This window comes from Bubalus bubalis, chromosome 5, assembly GCF_019923935.1.
Source record: "Bubalus bubalis isolate 160015118507 breed Murrah chromosome 5, NDDB_SH_1, whole genome shotgun sequence".
Lineage (NCBI taxonomy): Eukaryota > Metazoa > Chordata > Mammalia > Artiodactyla > Bovidae > Bubalus > Bubalus bubalis.
Window position 1 is genome coordinate 23,180,021 of NC_059161.1, and position 21,466 is coordinate 23,201,486.

The 21,466-nt window shown below is 39.5% G+C and overlaps 1 protein-coding gene and 1 non-coding gene across 2 annotated transcripts in view; both read right to left on the bottom strand.

The window, feature by feature from the left end:
• The window catches only part of PAPPA2 (pappalysin 2), a 333,922-nt gene that overhangs the window by 196,384 nt on the left and 116,072 nt on the right, over positions 1–21,466 (bottom strand). Inside the window, exon 4 of the mRNA XM_025285589.2 lies at positions 11,611–11,756. Coding sequence (XP_025141374.2) covers positions 11,611–11,756 — 146 coding nt within the window. The remainder of the gene's footprint in view (positions 1–11,610; positions 11,757–21,466) is intronic.
• TRNAG-CCC lies at positions 3,265–3,337 on the bottom strand. The gene has a single exon. It is a non-coding gene; the product is annotated as a tRNA-Gly (tRNA).

A 21,466-nucleotide genomic window follows, 5' to 3' on the forward strand; every position in this document is an offset into this window, starting at 1 on the left:
GACTACTGGAAAAACCATAGCTTTGACTATACAGACCTTTGTCAGCAAAGTAATCTCTCTGCTTTTTAGTACACTGTCTAGGTTTGTCATAGCTTTTCTTCCAAGGAGAAAGTGTCTTTTAATTTCATGGCTCCAGTCACCATCTGCAGTGATTTTGGAGCCCAAGAAAAAAAAGTTTGTCACTGTTTCCATCATTTCCCCATCTATTTGACATGAAGTTATGGGACTGGATGCCAAGATCTTAGTATTTTTGAATGTTGAGTTTTAAGCCAGCTTTTTCACTCCCCTCTTTCAGCTTCATCAAGAGGCTCTTTAGTTCCTCTTCCCTTTCTGCCATAAGAGTGGTGTCTTCTGCATGTCTGACGTTATTGATATTTCTCCTGCAATCTTGATTCCAGCTTGTGCTTTATTCAGCTCGGCGTTTTGCATGATGTCCTCTGCATATCAGTAAATAAGCAGGGTGACAATACACAGCCTTGATGCACTCCTTTCCCAGTTTTGAACCAGTCAGTTGTTTCGTGTCCAGTTCTAACTGCTGCTTCTTGACCTACATACAGGGTTCTCAGAAGAAAGGTAAGGTGGTTTGGCATTCCCATTTCTTTAAGAATTTTCCACACTTTGTTGTGATCCACACAGTCAGAGGCTTTAGTGTAGTCAATGAAGCAGAAGTAATTGTTTCTCTAAAATTCTCTTGTTTTTCCTAAGATCCAACAGATGTTGGCAATTTGACCTCTGGTTCCTTTGCCTTTTCTAAACCCAGTTTGAACTTTGGGAAGTTCTCAGTTCACATACTGTTGAAGCCTAGCTTGGAGAATTTTGGGCATTACTTTGCTGGTGCATGAAATGAGTACAATTGCGTGGTAGTTTGAACATTCTTTGGCATTGCCTTTCTTTGGGATTGGAATGAAAACTGACCTTTTCCAATTCTGTGGCCACTGCTGAGTTTTCCAGATTTGCTGGCATATTGAGTGCAGCACTTTAACAGTATCATCTTTTAGGATTTGAAATAGCTCAGCTGGAATTCCATCACCTCCACTAGCTTTGTTTGTAGTGATGCTTCCTAAGGCCCCCTTGACTTCAAGCTCAGGATGTCTAGCTTTAGGTGAGCAATTACACCATCGTGGTTATCTGGGACATTATGATTTTTTTGTATAGCTTTTCTGTATATTCCTGCCATTTGTTCAAACCTATCTTTGGGCCACCCCAATTTCAGGACATGTAGTTCGTACCAGAGGATAATTTTTTCAGGGTTTCAATGTCTAAGAATGCCCACTATGTTTGAAACCCCAAGCAACCTAAAATAACACCATTTATAGAATGTCGTCTTCTGATAATTAAATAATCTGCAGAAGCAGCCAGTGGGCAATGGCCAGTAAAAGCCCTTATCCTGTTCATACCCTGCAGCTTTTCTCATTAATGATTCTGTAAGTCCTCATAGGAACATGGTGTGCTCCAGTTTACATGTCTTGTTTGTTCCTCATCTCACATAAGAATCACTCCACTTTGGCATAGTGAAGAGGAGACAGTGGAGAAGAATGAAATTGCTTTGCTCTAGCCCCATCATTTAGGGGTTTGTTGCACCAGGGTGCCCCTCTTCACCTCCTGCAGACTCTTCGACCCTTCCCACTCTGGTTCCTCCATCCACACTCCACAGAGACAATTGGGCTGAGATTACCAATGACTTGCCAAATCCATGGCTGTTTCTCACTCACATTGTGCATGAATGTGTCACAACTGATGTCAGAGTCCAATCTCAATGTCAACTGGTTAGGAGGAAGTCGAGCTTTGTCTTGGAGGGGATGGGGATCCTCTATGAAAATTCTAGGTGAGGGAAGTTTGTATCCCCTGTGGGCTCACATCTGCTGCTTCTGTCTTCCCCTACTGGGCCATGCAGCTCCTGCTTTGCCTCCCACCAGATATATGCCACACCCGTGCCACCACCCCCAAACTGCCAACAATCACTTATTATTTCCTTCTGTGACTCACAAGGAGATGACTTTTGCTTCTTTTAATTTTTCTGCTTTTTTTTTTATTGTAGAATAATGGCTTTACCAACTCAATGGACATGAATCTGAGCAAACTCCAGAAGATAGTGAAGGACAGTGAAGCCTGGCATGCTGCAGTCCATAGGGTTGCAAATAATCAGACATGAATTAGCAACTGAAGAACAAAAATTGCTTTACAATGTTGTGCTGATTTCTGCTGTGTAACAATACAAATCAGCTAAAACTAACTATATATATATATATATATATATATATATATATGCACGTGTGCATGCTAAGTCACTTCAGTCACCATGTCCAACTCTTTGCAACCCTATGGACTATACAGTCTACCAGGCTCCTCTGTCCTTGGGAGTCTCAGGCAAGAATATGGGAGTGGGTTGCCATGCCCTCTTCCAGAGATCTTCTGGACCCAGGGATTGAACCCATGTCTCCTGTGGCTCCTGTATTATAAGCAGATTCTTTACCACTGAGCTACTAGGGAGGCATATATATTTATATAGTGTGTATATATATATATATATATTCCCTCCCTCTTGAGCCTCCCTCCCACCCCATCCTCTATCCCTCCCTTCTGGGTGGTCACAGAGTGCCAGGCTGGGCTCCTTGTGTTATAGAGCAGCTTCGTTGGGCTCCCTGTGTTATATATATTAGCTATCCACTTTACACATTAGGCACTATATATATGTTCACGCTACCTTCTCAATTAGGCCCCTCAGTTAGGCCCACCCTCTCTTTCCCCTAAGCAACCTAGATGTCCATTGACAGATGAATGGATAAAGAAATTGTGGCACATATATACAAAGGAATATTAACCATAAAAAAGAAAGAATGGGAGTCAGTTGAACTAAGGTGAATTAACCTAGAGCCTGTTACACAGAGTAAGGTGAGAAAGAGAAAAATAAATATTGCATATTACACATATATATGGAATCTCTTTGCTTCTTATAAGTTGCTTTGCCTCTGCAAACAGTTTGACCCTTAAAACACATTGTTTACTCTTTTACAAAGGAGCGAACATCTTTCTAGGGCACTAAAATTCTCTAGGATGGAGATGAGGTGGGTGAGAGGCTAAGGGCACAACCAAGAATGTCAGCCACAGACACACGGTATGTGGAACTTCTACTGCTGTTGCTACCACTGCTAGTACCAGTGGGCTAATATTTACTGAAGCCCTACTATGCACCAGGTACTTCTAAAACTCATTCATTCATTAATTTGGCTGTGCTGTGTCTTAGTTGCACCATGTGGGATCTAGTTCCCTGACAAGGGATTGAACCTGGGCCCCCTGCATTGGGAGTGCAGAGTCTTAGCCACTGGACCACCAGGGAAGTCCATGTGCCAGGCACTCTTCCTTTATTCCCATTTTATATAGTAGGTGACTTGCTCAACATATATTTCTTCCTATCTTTTGGAAGCCATAGCCCACTCTATCACTCAAAGATATTTTTTCCTACAAGGGTCGTATTACCTGGACTCCTTAGAAGATCCTATATGTCTAAAGCCCCATTGTAAGCCAGGCTCAAGTTCTCTCCCACACAGTTCTTAGGTCCCATGCATTGGGGCGTGTTGCTTGTGATCTGATCAGTATCTCTGAATGTTCTTGGCAGTACAACATTCCCTAGAACAATTAGAAAGATGGTTGGCCCAGAACACTCTGAAGTGTTCAACGTCCATGCCAGAGAGTGACCGACTGTCCTTTCTAACCTAGCCAAGATGCCCTTGTACTTACTTCATCTTTCTGAAGCAGGCATATTTGTGGGCCACAAGGGACTCTCTCAAACCCTCTTTCTTTTGGTGTCTGGTACACTTCTGAATCCTGCTCCTCCTCTGCTTTTGTGGAAATCCTTTGCATGGTCAAATTGGTAGAGACCCCAAATTTAACTCCTCCAAAATCAAACTGCCTCGCTCTTTGCTCTTTTTTTCTATATTTTCTACCTTGGCACCACAATCCACTCAGTCAAACACAACTCTATTTCCCTCATCTACTTATTTATGTGAAAAAAGTTTCTCAGCACTTAGAGCTAAAAAAGAAAAAAAAAAAAAAAGCAATATAACTGATGCTAAATCCTGTCTTATTATAGCAGTAATTACTTTTCATCCACTGACACAAGAACTAATCTGGGAAAGAAAAGCCATTCTCAACTCATTAAATGTGCATTTTCCACTTTGCTTACTAGTCATCAATCAACATTTTAAAGTATTGTTTTGATCAATTTTGGACAAGGAAACATTTCAAAAGCTAACTCAATTGAGAAGAAATTTTTAACTCATTATAACTTATGATCAGTATCAACATTAATATCCTGTTTGTGATATTGTATTATAGTTTTGCAAGATGCTTTCCTTGAAGGAAAATGGGTAAAGGATATGTGGAATCTCTTTGTACTATTTCTTATAACCACATGTGAATATACAATTATCTCAAAATAAAAAATTTAATTAAAAGATATCACAAAAGAGTTGTTTTACTCAAAATCTGTTTTTAGAAGATAAATAGGTGACTTACTAAACTCACTCCAGTATTCTTGCCTGGAAAATCCCATGGATGGAAGAGCCTAGTGGGCTACAGTCGATGGGGTCACAAAGAGTCAGACATGATTGAGTGACTTCACTTTCACTTCCTTTCATTGTTCCATTAAGTGCAAAGTTCTATATGTGTGGCTGGTATGTGTACGCACGGGCACACACACTCAGTCACTTCGGTCATGTCCAACTCTTTGCAACCTTATGGACTGTCACCCTCCAGGCTCCCTTGTCCCTAGGATTCTCCAGGCAAGAATACTGGAGTGAGTTGCCATTCCCTCCTCCAGGGATCTTCCCAACCCAGGGATCGAACCCGCATCTCTTATGTCTCCTACACTGCAGGCAGATTCTTTACTGTTGAGACATCGGGGAAGCCCACAAACTTCTATAGGAGCAATGAAATGGAAATACAAATCCATAGAGAAAAAAGGAGCAATGAGCAATTTCTCAATGTTAAAAAAGTACATGGCCATACATTTTTAAATGAATGATAGTAATTATCAAATTGTTATGTTAGTGAGGATACATTTAGTAGAGGAGATTTAAAAAGCATTTTTAAATGTCAATAATTTAGATAATATACCAGAGGTAATATTCTTTGCTATAATTTAAACTTATGGCTAAATTTTTAGTTGTTACTTTTAAAATCTATAAAGGGGTAAAGGGGTTTTTCAAAAGTCTTTTAGGAGTTACAAGAAAGCAAAAATGAGTTTGAAGAACACTCTTCTAGCGATTCCAAGGACATTCCATTTCTAAGCAAGTCTAGATTTCTAACAGTCTAAACATTGGCATCTACCTTTTGTTTCGCTCTGGAATGCCCTGCCATTGTCTGCCACACAAACTTCTGCTTATCTTTTAACTCTCTCCTCAAGCCTCAGCCCCTCAGCCCGCTCTCCCCTTCTCTGATATTTTTGGCATAACCAAGCACTTTCTTGTCATGTTCCTACTTGCCCTCATGTGTGGCAGATTCACATGGTATTACTATAAGTTTGTATTTGCCTGTCTGTCTCCCAATTTTGCTGTGCATATCTCTACAGTGAACTTCTTCTAATTATTCTATCTTTGACACTACCATGAAATGAATTCAATTCAATTTTCCAGTAGTCATATGTGGATGTGAGAGTTGGACTCTAAAGAAGGCTGAGTGTTGAAGAATTGATCCTTTCAAACTGTGGTGCTGCAGAAGACTCCTGAGAGTCCCTTGGACAGTAAAGAGATCAAACCAGTCAATTCTAAAAGAAATCAGCCCTGAATATTTGTTGGAAGGACTGACGCTGAAGCTGAAGCCCCAATACTTTGGCCACCTGATACAAAGAGCAAACTCATTGGAAAAGACCCTGAAGCTGGGAAAGATTGAAGACAGGAGGAGAAGGGGCAACAGAGAATGAGATGGTTGAATGGCATCAGTGACTCAATGGACATGAATCTGAGCACTCCAGGGAATAGTGAAGGACAGGGAAGCCTGGCATGCTGCAGTTCATGGGGTCATGAAGAGTTGGACTTAGCGACTGAACAATAATAACAAGCACTAACTTAAGACTTCTGCCTTTGAAGACATGTTTTCAGTTTAAGTGTTGTACACTAAAGGTAGAGATAGTCAAACCACTGAGTTCAAGGGGATCTCACTTATTCATTTACTTATTAAAAAAAATTCTACCCTGCATTACCACAGCATTGACAGTACAAAATCATGCTAAGGTCAGAAATGGGTTGACCACAGATTACCTTGGTTTTTCCACATAGTGACTTAAGCCATTTGTAGTCAGAAATTGGCCTCAGTCTTCCAACTTTCAGACTAGTGTACTTACCTGCCAGGTCACTCAAGTGACCCTCAAAATACAGAGTCTTGAATGTTGACACAGATAATCTTATCTTGAGTTTTGTAAAGACTCTGTTTAGAAAATCATAAATGTCTTCCTCTATCATGTTATTTCAGCTGTCTGTACTACTCTACACCTGATTTAGGTCAATATAGTTCCTTTATTCAATCACAGTTATGATTGAACAAGAAAAAGTAAACAAGAACATGAGAAATTTCATATTGAGTCAGACATTTCAGCTGTTCAGTCTAGTCTTCTACTTCTTAAAAACAAATTAGGAAACATGTGGTGGGGAACTAGTTACTCTTAAAAGGTTTAAGAATAAAATTTAAAATTCCTAGCTTCTTTTTCAATTCATTATGAGTCAGTGACCAATGACATAATTTAAATATTTCTTTTATCTTTTTTAAAAAAATATTTATTTTTAATTGAAGGATAATTGCTTTACAATATTGTGTTGGTTTCTGCTGTACATCAACATGAGTCAGTCATAGGTACACCTATGCCCCCTCCCTCTTGATACTCCCTCCCACTTCCCACCCCATCCCACCCCTTAGGTTGTTACAGAACCCTAGTTTGAACAAACATTTCTTGAAACCATTTAAATTTAATACCTTCATTCATGTATTCATTCATCCCTTCATTCAGTGAGCTTTCAAAAAGCTATATGTGATATGTTCTATTTATGCATAAAGACTACTGCCCTTATTTAGATTTCACCAGTTTCTGCATGCAGTCTGGTGTGTATGCGTGAGTTTTGTGAAATTTTATCACATGTTTATATACCTTGGTGTACTACCACCACAATCAAGACACTGAAACATTCAATCACCATTAAGATTGCTCCTCTATTATCCTTCACGCCCCCTCTCACGCATACCTCTCTCCTCAATCCTCTACTATTCCTAACCCCTGACAACCACTAGCTTGTTCTCTCTCTCTAGTCTTCTTTTTTAACTTTGAGAATACCACATGAATTTTTGAGAATATTACTAATATTCTCAAGCATGCAACTTGTGAGATTTCTTTCACTCCCCATAACAGTCTTGAGATCCATGTAAATTGTTGCATGTATCAGTACTCTGTTTGTTTGTTTTTTTAATTACTGAGTAGTATCATTGGCTTCGCAGGTGTCTCAGCGGCAAAGAACCCACCTGCCAAGCAGGAGGTGCAGGTTCCATCCCTGGGTCAGGAAGATCCTCTGGAGTAGGAAATGCCAACCCACTCCAGTATTCTTGCCTGGAAAATCCCATGGACAGAGGAGCCTGGTGGGCTACAATCCATGGGGTTGCAGAGTCGGACACGACTGAGCGACTGAGCACAGCAGGCACACGTGCACGTTCCATTGTATGGATGCATCATGGTTTGCTTAAAGTTATCACTAAAAAATACTCTTGTCATTTTCAGTTTTGCTCTATTACAAATAGAGCTACTATGAAGATCAATACACAGGTTTTGGAGTGGACATATATTTCCACTTTTCTGGGACAAATATTCAGTAGTCCAGTTACTGGGTCATATGGTAGGTGTACATTTAATTTTACAAGAAACTGCCAAAGTATTCTCCAAACTGGCTGTGCCGTTTTACTTTTTCATCAGCAATATATGCAATATCCAGTTCTCTGCACTCTCACTAGCAATTAGTATTGTTATTACTTTTTAGGTCTTTTAGTAAGTGTAGCCTCATTGTGGCTTTAATTTGTTTTTCCCTAACGATATTAAATATCTTTTCATGTGCTTGCTTTCCATCTGTATATCTTCTTTGGCAAAATGTCTGTGCTTTGGCCCATTTTCTAACTGGAATATTTGTTTACTCTTGTTTTCAAAGTTCTTTATACATTATAGACACAAATCCTTTGTGAGATGTATGGTTTGCCAATACTTCTGCCAAGTCTGCCATTGCTTTGTTCATCTTAATAAGGTGTTCCTCAGACAAAAAGTTTTAATTTTGATTAAGTTCAACTTATCCATCGTCATTTCTATGGATTATGCTTTGGGTGTCATATATAAGCGCTCTTCACCTAACCTTGCCCTGAAGATTTTCTCTTATGTTTTCTTTATGAAGTTATACAGTATTACTTTTTATATTTAAACCTATGATCTATTTTGACCTAATAATTTTGATCTAAGAATTTTGATCTAATTCTTATATGAGGTATATATAAGCTGTCTAAAATGAATAAATCAGTCATTTTTCTAGATATTGGTATAGAAGGGGCTTAAATCATTTAATTTACTTTACTTTCTTTTTGTCTTTCATGCCATTGTTGTCATGTTTTAACCACCTATATTTTAAACCAAAAAATTTTTTTATTACTTTTAATATTTTTCTCCTATCTAGTATGGTTCATTTCTTTTTGTATGTCTCTGTTTCCATTTGGAGTCATTTTCTTTGTATTTGGATAGCTTTCTTCAATATTTACTTTACTGCTGGTATTAAATTATCTATTTTTGTCTGAAAATATGTTTAATTTTTCTTTAAAAGATTTTTGCTGAATATAGAATTATAAATTGGCAATTATTCTCTTAGCATTTTAAAAAATCTATCAATCTGTGTTTTCTGACTTCCATAGTTTCTGTTGAAAAATCAACATGCCAATCTTACTGCTGCTTCTTTTAAAGTAACAATTTTTCTCTGGTTACTTTTGAGTATTTTCTCTTTGCCTTTGATTTTCAGCATGTTTGCTATAATGAATCAAGTTGTGATTTTCTTTCTATTTATCCTTCTTAGGGTTTGAGAAACATTTTGAATCTGTAGTTTGATACTTTTTGTCACCTTGCAAAATTCTCAGCTGCTATCTCTTTGATATTGTTTCTGCCTCAAAATCTTTCTCTTTTGCTTCTAGAACTCCAATTTACAGTAGGAATTTTTCATCAGGTCTCAAATGCCTCGTGCTGTTTTCTATATTTTTACATCACTTTTCCTCTTTGAGCTTCGATATCTATGTGTTCTATAGTTTTCTAAATCTTTTCTCCTGCTCACAAACTAATCTATTAATGTCTTAATTTCAGCTATTGTATTTTTATTTCCCTTTGATTCACTAATATAGATTCTAATTCTCTGAGGACACTCTACAACTTTTTATCTATCTTGAACGTATTAATCATAATTATCTTAAGCCACTATTCCATAACTCCAATATCTGGATAATCTGTGGATCTGCATTTATGGAGTGATTGCTTCGTTGTTTAGTTTTGTTTACCATCATTTGATCCTGCTCTTGGCATAACTGGAAATTTTTTTTTTTACTGATTTCAGGACATTGTGCATGAAAATTTGTAGAGGTTTTTGATGATATTGTCTTCCTCCAGAGCACATTTAACTTTCTTTTGTTAGGCAGTTAAATATAGGCAGACGCTGCTACTGTGGCTGCTAGGTCACTTCAGTCATGTGTGACTCTGTGACTCTATAGACTGTATTCTGCCAGGCTCCTCTTTCCATGGGATCCTCCAGGCAAGATGACCTTCCTAAAAACAGGTATTTAAGAGTGTTTCAGGCTGAATTTTATGCTTTGTGTAAGCTCAACTATTTATGTTTTCCTTCCTAGAATGTCTATGAAGAGTATTTCATAGAGTGTCTCAATTCCCCTCCTTGACAGGATCTCAATTCCATTTTTTTGTCCCCCCCACTGTAAGACTCCTGATATTACTTTTCAGCTTTTTTATCTAATAGCAGCTATTTTATATCAATACTTGTTTTCTTGGTCACTGACTTAGAGAATGCATAGTTCAGAAATCAGAAAGTATCTTAAAATTATGAGTAGAATATCACATTTATTTTTTCTATGGTTTCTATTTCTCTGGGAACTTGATCCCTCTAGTCTGGATACCTTAGAAGTTTTGACTTATAGTTTTTGTCTCCCCAGTAGTGAGACTGAAGCATGCTCTGGACTGCTGCTCTCTGATCTGCTTCTATTACTTTTACTGAGAATTGGCAAATTCCCCCAAGGGGGGAAAAAAAAAAACAAAACTGAGCTATATGTAGAGCTCACATCAATGCCGCTTTCTTCTAATTGGGGATTGGGTCTCTAAAATCCTCATTGTCTTGGCTACGTCTGATGTTTTCAAGTAGCTAATTTTTTTGGTATTTTGTCCATTTTTTTTTATTTAAATGAGTTTTGTCAATGGCCTAGTACCAGAAAAGTTAGAAAATACTCAAGGCTCTGCTCCTAGCTCAACAATTCTTATTAAGGGGCCAAGATTTGTCTCCATAATGGCTAGGCAGATCTTTTTTTTTTTTTTTTTTTTTAAGATTTTTTGAACAAGTAGATTCAATTCCCAATGACCTAGGATTCTTAGAAACCATTATTGATAAACCTTGCTGTCATATGTACTGAAAGGTAACATTTGGTGAATCAGATGTGAGCCAATTTGGAGGTATTTTCTTAAAGTTTTGTATGTTCCTCTGTTACCACTGTTTATCATGAGGATAATTCAAGATACTCAAACTCACTACTAAATGATTTATTGGCATATAACCTTCCAGTTTGCCTCTTACAACCGTGAAGACTAGAATGACTCACATTAGTTTTGATTTGGAAAGCACCACTCACCTCACAAATTTCTGACTTATCATATACTGACAACTGAAAATACAAAATTTAATGATAAAAGGAGAGCCCTAAAACTGTATCAGATGACTATAGAGCCCCAGGATAAACAAAGCATTCAGTTTGGATCACCACAGGTTTAACTTTTTATTATCTCTTCCTTTCTTGAGATATATAGCCCTACTGTATGCTGACCTAATTCACTACAGGGATTTCTATGTTCCGGTTTCCTCTTGAACAGGAACAATATCTTTTCATCTATTGTTAAGCTATTGCTTCTTATTCCTTCCCCAATCTTCTGGACACATCCATGCAAGATGACCAGCAATCTTCTGGCACAGCGATTACTGCAAACCAAATGTCACAGTCTAGCCACCTTTTTGCTTGGTTCCCTCTTGAGATTAATCAAGACACAAAATGGATCTTATCCCATGTCAGCAATTTATTTGCATCTAGATTATCTGGTCTAGAACCTTCTGAATATTTGGTCTAGAACATTCTGAGTATTTGCCACTGTTGCCCTAGTACATCTTACCTGTCTTCATTTAAACATTTTGAAAAATTCTCCTCAAAGCTATTATCAGCCCAAAGAAGCTAATTTATTAAGTAAATTTATTTTTCTCTCCATTTCCCCCCAAACTAACTTTCACAGATTCCCTTCCAACCTCCTCATTTCTCCAACTGTAGTTGTTCTTCAACTTTACTTACCCAGGTGACTGATGGCTTCCTTGTCCCAAGGCCAGGTGGCAGCACCTGCAAGATCTTCTCGTACTGAGTTGCCAAAGTAGACATTGAGGAAGTGGGTGCTGTTGAGCTGCAGTGCCTCCTTCAGCTCCTTCACACTCATGTACGCCCTGGGGAGCACAGAAGAGAGGAAATGTCACACCAAAGGATCAGTACATAGAAAGGAACAGAGCCAGATCTAATCAGACTCTGGCTTCCCAACCATCATTGCCTTTTAGAGGAGAAGAGTAAAAAGAGGCTGAGACCAGGTATCATGGTGCTCTCAAAAAAGACACTAATACTCATTTAGAATATTTATTCCAAGATAAATAATATCCTACCTTTTTTTATCTTCAAGATAAACCCAATGATACTCTTAATTCTATGCCCTGAGAATTACTCTCCAGTCCATGGTGAATGAGGCCTTCCAGTTCTCAATCTCTGGTTCTATCACACTGCACGATCATTACTATAGAAGACTGATTAAATCTCTATTTCAGCATATGCTTGCTTTCGGCATTTTTTAAAAAGGTAAATAGTAACCAGGAAACACAAAGTTAAAGAGGAAAAAGATATGAGTTATAGGAATGAAAGGATAACATAAAGCTACTGCATAAAATATTAGTTTTATATATATATATATATTCTCTTTCTAGTATCTTAATCCATAAATTCTCTAACCCTACTCTGACTACTTTATACTCACTGAGTATCTCTACTGGTGGCCTTCAAAGCACTAGGTAATATTATGTTTGTGCTTCTTTGCAGACTTAAAGGTCTATTAAACACACATGCCCCGTGGCCCATAAAAAAAAAGGGGGAAACAAGCATTCGATCTCTTTTAAAGCTCATATATAGTCAAAGACCTTCGTTTTCCTGACATGAGTGAAACTTAAAACTTCACCATGAGCAAACAGAGCCTCATCATTCTCAATGGAGAGCTATTTTAAGAAAGAACAACTAAACCAAAACTGAGTCGCCCCTTGGATTCACTGGAAATGCTGCTCCAAAAATAGCAATGATCCTATCACAGCTTCAACTATGCAGACAGCTCTCTCAACATAGTTGAAAATATCCTTTACAGATTGATGCTTTATGCTTACTACTCTGGTAGACAAGCTGCAGACACTGAAATCACTCAACCCCGAAGCTCATGTGAGAACAGCATGACCCTCTTCTCTTGCTTGCTTTGCTTCCCAACTACACTGTTGATGCCATCTATTTAATCCACATGTAAGATATATTGGCAAGGAGTATCCAAGAAATAGAGATCCCAAAGAAGACTGTATTTGTGTTCTTTGGCACAGAACCAAAAAGAGGAATAAAGAAGCACAAAAAGACTTTGCTTTAAAACCAAAAGTGCTTGGGAGAAAGGGGGTTTTAAAATATCCTTTCTTATTGACTTATAATATCTTGGAAAAATAGTTCTTCTCTCCCAAGAAACCATCCAGATTCCATGAAGTGATGTCAGATGTGATCAGAGGGATATTCCTTCTTCTGCTTTCCTGGAGACTCAGTGGTTTTTGAACTGTCGCCTGGTTTTCCACAGACATTAGTCACATTCCCTTTCCCTTTCTCCTTTATTAAAAACAATTACAATTTCCTGCATTGACAAATCGATGGTTTGGAGCTATGATGACACAAGTAACTCTTCAACATGGAGATGTTCTAATCGATCAGACGAAAGAAGAGGCAGGGTGGATAGGAGGAAAGAGAGAAGAAAGAAAGGAAAAAAGAAATGATTAGAAAAGAAAGAAGAGAGACCAGTGACTGAGCCTTCACAGAAGCAGGGTACCAAGGAAGAAAAACTGCACCCTCTGTTCCTTTTCGGAGAGCCCACTAAAATTAGGAATTGGGAACTTGACAGTTTTCTCTCTTTTCTCCTCCCTTACTTTCCCCAAGTCCCCCTGTTCCTGGCATGGTTTACTTGGGCTACCTGTGTGTTCCTGGCTTCCCTGTCTGCCACTTACCAACTTTGGCCACCATCCTTCTGTTCTCCCTCAACCCAGCAGTTCCAATAATTTCCTTTGAGCCGTTCTCCAAGAGGCCTCCTCCTCCACCACCAACTCATCAGTTGGGTCTACTCATTTCCCTTTCCTTCCTTGCCCATCCCTCTCCCAGCCATAAATTACTCTTCCAGATGAGAGTGTTTATGTAATTCTGGTGGCAAACTGGATGCAGTCACTCTAACTCCTGCACTCCAAAAAGGCATAGGTAGAAGTCAGCAAGTATAAGGGAAAAATACATTTTTAAAAGCTAGAGACAGTAGGAAACGGTCATTAATGAAAACTATAGAGGAGAGTCTTATTTTGTTGGAGACAAACATTTTTGTCCAGATTTTTCCCTAAACCAAAAAAGGGTAAAAGTGTAGCTATCCAAAGGGTGCTCACTTTGCACGTAGACTGCCTCACCTATTATAATCCATGTATGCCATTTCAGTATTTAATCTGAGCTAATAACATAAATGTCTTAGTTTGTCCACTAATGTGACCAGAGCCTGGCTCAGACCTACAGTGAAGAGAATGGACATTATTCAAAAATTCAAACTATAACATCTTGCTTCAGAAATAAGTTATTAAGAGATATACTTGTCATCCAAAATATCTTAATATTCAAAGAAGAAATGACATACATAAGTGTCATAAAATGCATAGGATCATGAACTGACCAGGACCAATATACATAAATGTCATAAAAAGCATAGGTTCATGAACTGACTAGAACTATGTATTACAAGAGAGATGTGTTCAGCCACTCAGTCGTGTTTGACTCTTTGCTACCCCATGGATTATAGCCAACCAGGCTCCTGTGTCCATGGGATTTCCCAGGCAAGAATACTGGAGTGGGTTGCCATTTCCTCCTCCAGGGGATCTTCCTAGCCCAGGAATTGACCCTGCATCTCTTGCATCTCCTGCATTGGCAGGCAGATTCTTTACCACCATGCCACCTAGGGCCCTGAAAAGAGAGACGAGCTGTATTAATCTACCTAATTTCTGCCAAGATCTCCCTTTACTCATCTTCTCCACACCCTAGATGGAAATACTCACCATGAACTTCTCTCTGAGGGCTCAGACAGAGCAAAGTGAAGTTTCACCTTGATCTTCATAAACACTGTCTCAAAATCAAGCTTTCCTTGAGGCAGACATAGCAAGTTGTTCTGCCATAGCTTAAGTCTATTATTTCTGGTATGCCTCCAGGAAGAATACACACTTGTTTCACTATTTTATCACTGTCACCTACTGATTTGAGATTAACCATTGTCCAGTGCCCAGCCTACCACATTCCTTTGTTGGGCTCCACAACTGCTGACCCCTAGCCACACTCTTGGAGAAGGCAATGGCACCCCACTCCAGTCCTCTTGCCTGGAAAATCCCATGGGTGGAGGAGCCTGGTAGGCTGCAGTCCATGGGGTCGCTGAGAGTCAGACCCAACTGAGCATCTTCACTTTCACTTTTCACTTTCATGCACTGGAGAAGGAAATGGCAACCCACTCCAGTGTTCTTGCCTGGAGAATCCCAGGGATGGGAGAGCCTGGTGGGCTGCCGTCTATGCGGTCGCACAGAGTTGAACACGACTGAAGCGACTTAGCAGCAGTAGCAGCAGCAGCCACACTCTAATATCTAACTTTCCATGAAAGTCCCAACTCTTGCTTAGTTTCTGACTAGGTAAAAGTAAAAGAATATAACAATAATGCCTCTCGTGTTGTAGTTTAATAGTCAGTCAAACAGCTCCCTTATAAACCGAGAGAAGTAATTCAGGCCAGAAAGAAGAAAAAGATCCTGAGCTGTCTGAAGGAAGTTGAATGAGCATCAAAAATTCTCATGTTAAAAAATGAGACATAAAAAGATGCATACATGTGTGCCCTAAGACTGGGACCCAGGGCACTGTTCCCCACAGGCAGAGCAAGCCCCCTCCAGAGGAAGATGCTGCCTGCATGCCACAGGTGGTCAGACAGCCTCCAGGAGAGCAAAATCAGATGCCTCCAAGGACCCTCAGCCAATTCCCCTCACAGAAACAACCTGGGCCAAGTCTTGGATAGCTGGGTTTGGTTAAATCTAAATCTTTCTGTCACTGTTGTCCATTGGTTGGTTCTCAACACAAAATACGCAGAATGATTTCCCTCTGCCACCTGCATCTGCTAACCACTTTGCCAGTTCTGCTTCTTCCTCTGGGCAACTATCCCCTTTGACCTGTTCCCCCAATCCTTGGGCTGTTCTCACACCATAAGGCTTACAGGTCCCCAGAGTACTAACTATTATTCTCCTAGATGCTTAGGGCAACTTCAAAAACTTAGCGTTTTCTACCTCTGTCAAAGTGCTCCTGCTACTGTGCACGTGGCACTCTAATATGTCACTGTATCTTTCTATTTTCTTTCATTTTCCCATCCCCCGCTGTCCCATACACATCAAGGGCTTCACAGTCTGACTCACAGTCTTTCCCTTTGCCCAGCTCCTAGAGTCACTTGAAGAAATGTCAACACACTCCCTTACTTCCAATGACCTTTGCACACCATTCTCAATGTCACCCTTACTCAGATTGATTTTTTATTTCTGATCTAATGTGGATCTTTAGTGGCACTTGTCTAAATTGTTTATGGTCATCTCTTCTTCAGGAATTATTCAAAATCTTCACCATTTTTCTTGCCCCTTCTCCCTCACCAACCTCAATCTCCTCTGACTCTTAGACAAGTATGCCTCTTTCTTTGATGATAAAATGGAGGCCACTTATCATGAGCTCTATCACTCCCTTGAACAAAGCTAGTGGAGGTGATGGAATTCCAGCTGCGTTATTTCAATTCCTAAAAGATGATGCTGTTAAAGTGCTGCACTCAATATGCCAGCAAATTTGGAAAACTCAGCAGTGGCCACAGGACTGGAAAAGGTCAGTTTTCATTCCAATCCCAAAGAAGGCATTGCCAAAGAATGTTCAAACTACCATACAACTGTATTCATTTCACACACTATCAAAGTAATGTTCAAAATTCTCCAAGCCGGGCTTCAACAGTACATGAACTGTAAACTTCCAGATGTTCAAGCTGGATTTATGAAAGGCAGAGGAACCAGAGATCAAATTGCCAACATACATTGGATCATCAAAAAAGCAAGAGAGTTCCAGACAAACATCTACTTTTGCTTTATTGACTATGCCAAAGCCTTTGACTGTGTGGATCACAACAAACTGGAAAATTCTGGAAGAGATGGGAATACCAGACCACCTTACCTGCCTCCTGAGAAATCTATATGCAGGTCAAGAAGCAACAGTCAGAACTGGACATGGAACAACAGACTGGTTCCAAATAGGAAAAGGAGTATGCCAAGGCTGTGTATTGTCACCCTGCTTATTTAATTTATATGCAGAGTACATCATGTGAAATGTCAGGCTGGAGGAAGCACAAGCCGAAATCAAGATTTCGGTAGAAATATCAATAACCTTAGATCTGCATATGACACCATCCTTATGGCAGCAAAGAACTAAGAGCCTCTTGATGAAAGTGAAAGAGGAGAGTGAAAAAGTTGGCTTGAAGCTCAACATTCAGAAAACTAAGATCATGGCATCCAGTCCCATCACTTCATGGCAAATAGATGGAGAAACAATGGAAACAATGAGAGACTTTATTTTGGGGGGCTCCAAAATCACTGCAGATGGTGACTGCAGCCACGCAATTAAAACACACTTGCTCCTTGGAAGAAAAGCTATGACCAACCTAGACAGCATATTAAAAAGCAGAGACATCACTTTGCCCTCAAAGATCAATCTAGTCAAAGCTATTATTTTTCCACTAGTCATGTATGGATGTGAGAGTTGGACTATAAAGAAAGCTTAGCACCAAACAATTTATGCTTTTGAACTGTGATGTTGGAGAAGACTCCTGAGAGTCCCTTAGACTTCAAGAAGATCAAATCAGTCAATCCTAAAGGAACTCAGTCCTGAATAGTCATTGGAAGGACTGATGCTGAAGCTGAAGCTCCAATACTTTGGCCACCTGATGTATAGAATAGACTCTTAGAAAAAGATCCTGATGCTGGGAAAGATTGAAGGCAGGAGGAGAAGGGGATGACAGAGGATGAGATGGGTGGATGGCATCACCGACTCAATGAACATGAGTTTGAGCAAGCTCCAGGAGTTGGTGAAGAACAGGGAAGCCTGGCTTGCTGCAGTGTATGGGGTTGCAAAGAGTCAGACACGACTGAGTGACTGGACTGAACTGATCACTCCCTCACACACAAACACACTCCAACATTTATTTCTTTACTTATTTTTATTACCTTTCTTCTTGTCCTACAGGATGAGGCTTCTGAGAAAATCATAGCTAGGAAGAAAAAAGGGTTCTTCCTTTCTAATTGAAATCTCTTGAAAGGATAATTTCTTCATCTCCCATTTGTTTCTGTTTTCATCACATACCCCCAATCCCACTGTAACCTGGTTTTCATGAGAACCAGTTTCATGTTTATATTGCTAGTTGCTTCCTGATTCCTGAAGTTCTCTGCTTTTATTGCAGTGTTCTTTCCCAATTCTGTCCTTGCTTTTGTGATCACAGATTCTCAGTCTCCATTGTGGGTTTCTCTTTCCCTTTCTGATTCTTATAAGTTATTCTCCTGGGTCATGATTGCAATCCACTCTTTTGTCATTCACCTTGTTCACCACTGGGAAATTTTCTATTCTTGAACTATGAAGTGCCTGTGTGTGTGTGTGTGTATCTGGATCCCCCCCAGACATCTTGAAGTCAATGTTATGGGTGTTCTACCTGAGCAGAAACAAATTTCAGACACTGAATTTTAATTCCCATCTGAAATAGTAGTCTAATTGATGAATCTGTGGATATTTTTCCATGGATATATTTGCAAGAAGGGTTTGAATTTTGGCCAAAGGCAGAAGCAGTATGTGACGGTGTCCACAGAAAAACAAAAAGGCAAGAACAAGGGAAGAACCACAATGACATTCTGTCCATTACTTGATTTTAGAGACTGGATTTCCAGTTCTTTAGTAAGAAACTAAAAGAACTCTTTTCATAGGAAAACTGGTACAACCCAGGATACATAAGCAATACTTTAAGGTCTAATAACAAAATGAAGCACCAACTGAGGATAAGGGATACTCTCTCCATTTCTGGAAAGAATTAAGGACTGTCAGCACCATTCTAACACTTGAGAGTTTTACAGCCTTGGGTTGCATTAGAAGCCAGCTCACTAATAAGGCCAGCTTTTCCCTAGAGAAACAGTGAGGGCAGAGCATCAGCTGGAAATGTTGAGTGTCAGCAGACAAGGTAAATACCATTGCCAGCATGCAACAGCAAACAGCAACAGAACCATAGATGCCAGTGGGCATGGATTTTTATGGCACACCAGTCTGAAGACTCCCAGAAATACTAAAGAAAGGGGCAATGTATGAAGATAAGATTTTATAGTTATACATTCTACTCATGTAATTTGATTGTTAATAGCAGTGTGACATCATTCGTTCTCAGGGGGCATGTGGACTGGAGGATATTTAGTTTGTCTCTAACACTGAACTCATAGTCTTCTTCCCCACACTATCTTCTCCTCCAGTGCCTCTCTCTGAATTGCTGCCACCTCTATTACCCTCTCTATGACACAAGAAGAAAAGCCAGGATTCCTCCTCAATACTTCCTTCCCTCACCCTTGACTTCAGTTCTCTCAATGCTGCTGCTGCTGCTGCTAAGTCGCTTCAATCATGTCCGACTCTGTGCGATCCCATAGACGGCAGCTTACCAGGCTCCCCTGTCCCTGGGATTCTCCAGGCAAGAACACTGGAGTGGGTTGCCATTTCCTTCTCCAATGCATGAAAATGAAAAGTGAAAGTGAAGTCACTCAGTTGTGTCCGACCCTCAGCGACCCCATGGACTGCAGCCTTCCAGGCTCCTCCATCCATGGGATTTTCCAGGCAAGAGTACTAGAGTGGGGTGCCATTGCCTTCTCTGAGTTCTCTCAATAACCACCTACTAATGACCCCAGGAAGAAAAGATCTCAAAATGATGATTGTTTCTCTTCTGAATGCCACAAAAGAGCCAAGATATCATCACCTCTCAGACATAATCAACTGGGACCAACATTTTTTTTTTTTTCTTTAAATTCAAATGTGGAGAACTTGACAAAACTTTTTACACCCAAAATACTAACTCACTTCTGCTAATGCATATGGGAGTGAGTAGTACTACTGGAAATAAGATGGAATTACTCTCCTGAAATGTTTATGTATTGTAAGAACTTGAGGTTGAAATATAAGAGTTAACTGGAAATTTAAAGGATTTGAAGTCTAATGTCTTCTGTGCTAGGCAGAATAATGCTCCCAAAGTTGTCCATGTTCTAATCCCTGCAATCTGGCACTATGTTACTTTACATGGAAAAGGGGATTTTGCAGTGATGCTTAGGAGTGCACTTTGAGATGGGGAGACTATTCAGGATTTTCTAAGTGGGTCCGATCCAATTAGATGAGAACATTTCCCATCTGTGATCACAGAAAGAGGTGGCCATGGAAGCAGAGTCAGAGAAATATTACATTGCTGGCTTTGAAGCTGAAGGGAAGGGGATTGCAAGCCAAAGAATGTGGGCAGCCTTTAGAAGCTGGAAAAGGCAAAGAAGTGGTTTCTCCTGCAGATCCTCCAGAAAGATACACAGCCCTAACACCTTGATATTAGCTTGGTGAGACCCATGTCAAACTTCTGACCTACAGGGTTGTAAGGTGATCAATATGTGTCATTTTCAGCCGTTAAGCTTGTGATCACTTGTTGCAGCAGGAATAGAAAATGAATATATCTTCTTTCACTTAAATACAATATCTTTGGAAAATAAAAGAGCATACAGAGAATGAACCTCTGGCTTCAAAAGAGGGTTTCAAAGCAAAGAACCTGTTTTAAAAGAAGGTGTGATTGCCTAGGTAACTGGCTCAAAAGGCAGAAGAGAGTAAATTCCACCTTTCCAGTTCTTGGCAGTAGTTTATTTATCTGACCAAGGGAAGTCACACCCTGAAATTTATTTGGAAGGGTAGCATAAAAATACCCATATAGCTTATTGGGTCAGGATAAGAAAAAAGAAAAGCATGAGGGAAGAAGTACCCAGTAGAACTTAAGAGAAAATGGTCGAACCAAAAGTCAGAGGTAGCATGTCAGCACCCCGAGAACAAGTGCTTAAGCCAGAATGACTTGGTCTCATGTCCCACCTCTACCACTCACTGGCCATGTGGCACTGACAAGCTGCCTGTCATCATTCCTTCTGAGTTTCTTTATCTGTAAAATGAGAATAATGAAAGTATAATCTGTGTATACTTATTAGAAATAAAAATCAGGTAACATATATAAAAATCACACATAAGACATCATCAATAAACATTATATTATTAATAACAATATCTAAGGTCTCAAATGTCTACATAGTCAGCAACAAAGTTCAAAAATCATAATACAGGAAAGCAAGTATCAGCTTAAAGACTCTGGGTAGCTAGTCACTTGTTGAAGACAACTATGTCTGAGGACAGGCATACCTGGTGTGACAGAAATGAAGTTAAGTGAAATAGAAGTAATACCACAGTGCAAAAAGGAAGGAAATGCAACTGAAATAAGACACCTGAAGTAAATCCACAATGGAAAGCATTTAGTGAAAATAAAATAGCAATGAAAATTTTCTAGGCATAAACTACTGCTGGGCATGGTCAGGCAAAGGATAGTTTTGATACATCCCAAAGGCCATTTCTAAAACTGACACAGAATGAAAATACAGTGATGATCCAGAACTTCAGGTGAGAAAGTTTCTGCCCGAAGACGGGTGTTGCTAATAGCAATGGCAGAATTTCTGATAAATACTTTTTATGACTTGCTAGTAATATC